At 38.3% G+C, this 7,012-nt stretch overlaps 1 protein-coding gene across 1 annotated transcript in view; it reads left to right on the forward strand.

Moving 5' to 3' along the window:
• The window catches only part of LOC107296270 (bifunctional epoxide hydrolase 2-like), a 61,489-nt gene extending 56,293 nt beyond the window's left edge, over nucleotides 1-5,196 (forward strand). The window contains exon 18 of the mRNA XM_015825617.1: nucleotides 4,683-5,196. Within this exon, the coding sequence (XP_015681103.1) occupies nucleotides 4,683-4,767 (85 nt within the window). The 3' untranslated portion in view covers nucleotides 4,768-5,196. The remainder of the gene's footprint in view (nucleotides 1-4,682) is intronic.
• The last annotated feature ends 1,816 nt before the right edge of the window (nucleotides 5,197-7,012 follow it).

A 7,012-nucleotide genomic window follows, 5' to 3' on the forward strand; every position in this document is an offset into this window, starting at 1 on the left:
CACAAACTAAAGTGAAAATAGGATGAAATGCACTTACTGGATGAACATACATAAAAATATGTGAATATAATCTTTGTTAAGAAGTTTAATTACAAGTATAACAAATACCAACTAAACTTAAGAAAATAAAATGGAAAGAAAGAATAAAAAGTCCAGGAAGAAAACAACAAAAAGAAAAGAAAGAATATAATAAAAAAAAAAACCAAGAGAAATATATAAAGAAGTGACTTACAACTTTCATCACTATTATAAATCATCACCCCCTATAAGATTAGAAACCATATCTCTTCCTTCCAAATCCCATCCCTTATCTATAAATAAATCCATAAAACATCAATTTTAAATATCTGAATGCAAATGTCACTAGTTTATTAATCCCGCCAAGGATAGCAGAGTTTGTGGGAATGGGAAAAGAATTCCAGTGACTTTCATATGTACCTCAAAGGGAAACATTTAAAGTAAATAAAAGAAATCTGGAATTGAACAACACAAGACAGAATTAGAAAGTAAATTATGTGCAAATGATAAGTATGTACAGGTAGTCCTTGATTCACGACCCATTGCTTAGCAACCCTTGGAAGTTACAGCAGCCCCCCCCCAAAAAAAAACCTATTTATGATCTGGTCCTGAAGTTGGGCCAATGCAGCACTCACTCAGTTGTCTGCTCTTATAACCAACCGCAGAGGTGCTGCAGGGATACCTCTTTCCAGAGCTGAGAACTGTTTAGTGTTGCTGAACACTTCAGATTCTTGCTCCGTCTAATCCAGGGATCTTCAAACTTTTCAGTCTGAAGGCCACATTGGACGTTTTGCAAACATTCAAGGGCCGGGAGAAAAAATCAATTTTATAAACGAGCGAATAAAATTTAATTGAATGAACGTGTTTTATTTTGTTGAATGTGATATGACACAACAACAGAAAAAAATGTGACAAAGAAACAATACCGTATACATATCATATATGTACAATTTTGCATACATACATACATACATGTATGTATGTATATTATGATATAAGAAAATGTCAAACATTAGCAAACATAAAAACAGAGAGAAGCTATGTGGATCAGGCCCAACCAGCCCAGGTCACTCCTCCGCCCCCAGCCCCCCAGTAGGCAAAGGAAACAATCTTCCAGCTGGCTTCCTTAGCTGCCAGCCCTTAGCCAGTTTGGATGGGGTTTTCTTTCCGTGGGGGAGAAACGATTCAAGGGAGTTCCTTGAATCACCCCCTCTCTGGCAAAGAAAGCAACCCTCCAGCTGGCTCAGAGCTGGTGCAGATTTTAAAGGTGAAGAAGCTTCCCCTTCCTTGTGCAGCATCCCTCCACTGGCTCACAAGCCCCCCTCCCCCAACCCTCATTGCAGAAATCAAGGGAATGGAATCCTAGCTTCCTTTCCAAACAGTGGATGGATAAAATCCTGCTTTCTCTCCCTGTGCTGTTTGGAAAGGATCAGAGCACAGCACATGGGAGGGGCTGGCAGGCTAGAAGGAAGTTTCTGGAAGGCCGGTTATAGCCTGCGGGCCAGAGTTTGGAGACCCCTGATCTAACCCAAGTCTGAGATCTACAAGGTTTGGGACAGAGGGATGTGTGTGTATGTGTGCAAACGTGCATGTTGTAAGCAAAGTTACAGTTCACCCAAAACTTTATCAAAGACTTCTGTGCCCCTGTGTGCAAAGTAATGTTTTATTTATGCTATAACATCTTTTATCTCATTATGTCTACCCCTTTCCTGCTCTATTGTTCACCTGCTTTTTATAAACTGCCATCTTCTTAATGTCATGGCAGTTATTGTTTTTTTTAAAAGAGTACTATGAAAAAGGCCAGGCTGAAATTACATAATTACATTTCGGTAGCGTTCCTATACAAAGGATGATAAATTCAAAGAAAGAATGAATAAATTGCAGTAGGAAGATGAATTATTTTAGTTTCTCAAAAGAGTCAAATGTGCCTTTCTCTCACACCCCACATCTTACAACATGGCTTAAAGTATCACCAGTTAAATAGAAAGGAAAAATATACTTGAAAAGTACAAAGTGGGTGAGGGAGCACTAGGGACACACTGAATGGTGAAGGCCATGCATTCCGCCTGTAGGCCGAAATACCAAAATACTGTACGTTTTAGGTACCTTTAAAAATGGGTTGATTTGACTAGAATCACACAGATTCAACCAAATGGAGATTTGATTGTTCTTGTAGTTCTTTTTAGCTTCTTCTTATCTTGACACTTTTTCTAGTCTAGTGTCTACATTTAGCTAAGGACTTTCTGTGGAGTCCTTGGTTGTTTGCTTGCAGATGACTAAGTAAACATAATCAGTGCTAGTGTCTGTGAGGGGGGGGGATTAGCTCCCTGTCCTCAGCTTACAACCACAATTTCTGTTGTTAAGTGAGACATTTGCTGAGTGAGTTTTGCCCCATTTTATGAGTTTTCTTGCTGCAGTTAAGTGAATAGCTGCAGTTGATAAATTAGTAACCTGGTTGTTAAGTGAATCTGGCTTCCCCATTGACTTTGCTTGTCAGAAGGTTGCAAAAGGGGATCAGATGACCTTGGGACAAAGCAATGGTCATAAGCATGAATCAGTTGCCAAGCATCTGAATTTTGATCACATGATCATGGTAATGCTGTAAAGGTCGTAACTGTGAAAAATGGTCATAAGTCATTTTTTTCAGTGCCATTGTAACTTTGAATGCTCACTAAATGAACTGTTGTAAGTTGAGGACTACCTGTATAATATAGTAGCTTGCCTTGCCAGTGTCAGTAAGAGTGTGGCTTTCTCCTTGGCAGTGCCTGAATTAGGGTTTTGATTTCTGTTTGATTGTCTTCTGTTAATCTCTGCTTATTTGGGTATCAGTTGCTGGAAAAGATGTATTCTGGTCATTTCATTTCTTAGCTTTTTTATTGCCTCATTTGAATGATTTGCAAATGTGGTTTATCTCTATGTGTCTGTTGATGACTGATTTGTCTGAATGCCAAGTTTCTAGAAATTTCCTATCATTTGGGGGTTTAGCTTGGTCTAGGATGCTCAGTTTTCAAGTTGAAACTATAATTAATTCTGTCCAGGTATTGTGAGATTAAACAGCTTTCAATCCTGACTGCTATTTGATGTTCATGGTTGCATTCTGCCAGTTTTCTGCCTGTCTGTCCTAGATAGTGATTGTTACAGTCATTACACTGTATTTTGTAAGTGACTCTCTTCTTGAGCTACTGGATCTTTTGATTTACTTAAGATGTTTTGGAAGGCTTTAGTTGGTTTATCACACTGTGTGACAGTAATCGTCTGTTGATAGTTGCTGATGCATGGCAGTGTTATCCCTTTCATACTAGCGTTGGTTGTGCTATGGTGAGTTGAGTGATCAGGTACTTTTTGATAAATTTGCTTGGTTATCCAGTTTGTTGGAAGCAACAGAAACTTTCTGCGATAGAATCTGGGCAGGCTTCAGTATTACCAAGCCTTATATATGCATAGTTCAAGGTTAGAAAATATACTTCTTGTTGTTCCAACCACTTATCCTAATTGAAAATGTTTAATAAAGTCTATCATATAACTTGCTTTATTTCTGTGAAAGATTTACTTGACTTGTACAGAAACTTATTTGTAAAAATAATAAAGGAAGGCTACAAATAAATAAAATAAATAAAAAAACAGAACAAAGCTTTCTTTTAGTTATTGCTTGCTGGATGGTAGACTACCGGCCAAATCATCATAGGGTTAGAAGTTGTCAGTTGGGTAGCAAATCCCATTCCTAACCCTGGAAAGAATTAAATCATTCAACTTTAGTAATCAGAGGATATCCAGGCAGAAGCAATTACGGACCAGTTTTGTCTGAACCTAGAGACCTAGGCAAATATAGATTCTACAGTATGTGGAAATGGACAGTAGAGCAGAATTTTGAGGGCAGTGATCAGCCAGAAGACTGAAAGTCTGATTACATCCAGGGCAATTTCTTATATTGGAGCTCAAAAGCTAGCATATTTATGTTAATGTAGAAGATGATGCTAAATGGTTTAATATATAAAAAATGCAAAAATCTAAATAAATAATGGTCCAAAATTGGCGTGGCCAGATAATTTCCATTCCTACTCTGCATTCTGACATTCAGACATTTCTTCTGAGGATCAAATGAGAAAAGGCTTATTTCTTATACCATGTTGAGATTCCAGAGGAAAGGCAGGATGTAAATGTAATGCAAATCCAAATTCTATCTGAACACTAGACACATTGGGAAAGGAAAGGAGACACAACAGTTTTTTGCGATTTTGAGCAAAACATAAGCTTCACATTGATAAAGGTTTATAGAGCAGCATTCCCAGCCTATAACCCTCTGTCTAGATGTGTTGAATGTCAATTCCCAATTTCTTCAATCATCATGGCTGACTAGAGGCATTCTGAAAATTGAAGTCAATTCATCTGAAAGGAAACAAGCAGAAAGTTGGTTTATAATTGAGTTTCCAGTCACCCCAGTGGATCAGATCTCTTATTCTTGTATATCCTCTTTATTTCTCTGGATGCATGAGAAAATAAGACTAATAAGCTTGCAAGGAATCAGAAAAATGTGACTTTGCATTAATTTGGGTTCTTTGGGCACTAAATTCAATTTTCCCTCTGCATGAATATCTATCTGCTCATGCAAGTGCACATACTGAAAAATACCTGCCTTGCCAACATGTATAGTATTTTTTCTACAGGCCTGCAGCTTTGAACAAAATCCTGATCGAATGGCTGGAAGATGTTCACAAAAATGCTTCGCTGCAAACAACTGCCAAGCTTTGAAAACAACTTCAGCCCCCATATTGGCTGAACCATTAGCCAATTCATTTACGGAAGGAGGAAAGAATTCATAAGATAATTGGTTATGGAGCTCTCATGGTGCTTTGGGAATTAAAATAGAGAATTTTTAGTTGATGTTTGAAAAATTCAATGCGTTAGAAGGGATGGACTTTAAAAAAATAGCCTAAACAGAATGCTGAAAATGTAACTATGCTGAGATTATGCTATCCTTTGATCTTTATATTTTTGATTATTTTGATGTAAGAAAATTCTTAATGGCCAAAGTATTCACACCTCGTTTGGATCATGATTTATTTAAGCAGAGTTTACTGAATGAATCACAATTGGATGGGCTTATATAGCATATTATTATGTCCAAACCAAACAGTACTGCTCTTTAACACAATTTAAGACCTGAAGTGGCACAGTGGTTAGAAAGTAGTATTGCAGGCTAATTCTGCTGACTGTGAGGGGTTCGATCCTCACCAGCAAAAGGTTGACTCAGCCTTCCATCCTTCCAAGCTCAGTAAAATGAGAATCCAGATTGTTGGGGGCAATATGCTGACTCTGTAAAACTGTTGCTAATTTGTGATCAAGTTATAGTTTCCCTAACATATTGGAACCACGTTTTAGTAATAATTTGTGGGAAGCTTCTCGGTTCAGATGAATCAGAAAGTGATTTAACAAATTCAGGATGCATCTTCTGAAGCAGGCACAAGCCAGGACAAAAACGTTTGATTAATGCTGTGATTGAGAATGGGGTTGCTCTCCAGATGTTGATATCAATTCTATTATGAAACACTGTTTTTGGCTGTGGCAGATGGGAGTTGTGCTTCAGAAACCTCTGGAGAGTCATAATTCTGATTTGCCACCTGTACTGAACTCAGGTTTCTAATTGTGGTATTTAGTTTATTTTCATGATTATGAAATTTCAATTGTATATGTTTTGCAACATATGGGTTCATTTGGGTTCATTTTTGGAAAGATACTATTGATCAGGGTTTTTCAAATTGGTTCCACTGGAACCCTAGGATTGCACAAGAAACTGAAGAGGTTCTCCTCACAAGAAAGTGAGAAGAAAAATTCATTCAAACTTGGCTAAATTTCTACCACTGGAATTTCTGGGATTATTTTTTTGCCTTTAACTAACAAATTTTGGCTGAAAAAGCTTGAAGATGCCATATGTCTACTAGTCTTTCACGCGGCTGTATTTTTTCCTGGGATCACAGGGAGAAAAGATGGCTCCATCAAAGAGCTGCAGATTCATTTGCACATCTGCATATTCCAACACAGACCTCCTTTTGTGAATTGAACCTGAAGCACTACATGTATGTGTTGTGTAATTATGTTGAGCAAGCATTTAGAGCAGGGCTCCCCAATCTCCGGTTGGGGGACTGGCACCAGTCTGTAGCATGCCAGAAACTGGGCCGCAAAAACAAGCGAAGCCCCATCCACGGAATACAGGCAGCACACGAAACCACGCCCCTTCCGCAGAAAAATCTCTCTCCACGAAAACAGTCTCTGGTGCCCAAGAGGTTGGGGGCCGCTGACTTAAGAGAACATGAAGCCCTTCTGAATTTTTTGTACAAAGTAGAAGGACATGAAACATAAACTAAAGTATTTCTTCGCTTACTTTGCAAAAGGCATGGATGTTGCTTCTTTCACCTCAGGTTTGTTTGTTTTTTTCAGCAGGGATTTTAAATAGAAGGATTTGGTTCTGAAACCAGAAATTTTTCTGCATATTGGTATGCTTTGGTACTGCTGAGAAAATAATTAGTTTCTTAAGAAGCACAGCTTCTGTTTCTTTTTCTTTAAACAAAGCAGCCTTTAAGGTGCTGTTTCTCAACCTCAGCAATTTTAAGAAGAGTGGAATTCTGGGAATTGAAGTCCACCCATCTTAAAATGAATGATGAGAATGGTTGGAGACTCTCTTCAGTCTCTTATTGGTTTTGGATGATGCTTAAGCTAATATCTTCCACCCAGGGTTTGAGGAATTGCTGAGGAATGTGTCTTTTATACTCAATTCACAAAGATCTCTGCAATAGGTTGAGTTTTATGGATGATTAGAGCAGTATTTCTTAACCTTGGCAACTTTAAGATGGGTGGATTTTAACTCCCAGATTTCATACTGTCTGAGGAATTCTGGAAATGAAGTCCACACTGCTTTAAGGCAGAGGTCCCCAACCTTTTGGGCACCAGGGACCGGTTCTGTGGAGAAAGTTTTTTCCACAGGCCAGAGGGGGGATGG

This window comes from Protobothrops mucrosquamatus, unplaced genomic scaffold, assembly GCF_001527695.2.
Source record: "Protobothrops mucrosquamatus isolate PMUCROS unplaced genomic scaffold, P.Mucros_1.0 scaffold2718, whole genome shotgun sequence".
Lineage (NCBI taxonomy): Eukaryota > Metazoa > Chordata > Lepidosauria > Squamata > Viperidae > Protobothrops > Protobothrops mucrosquamatus.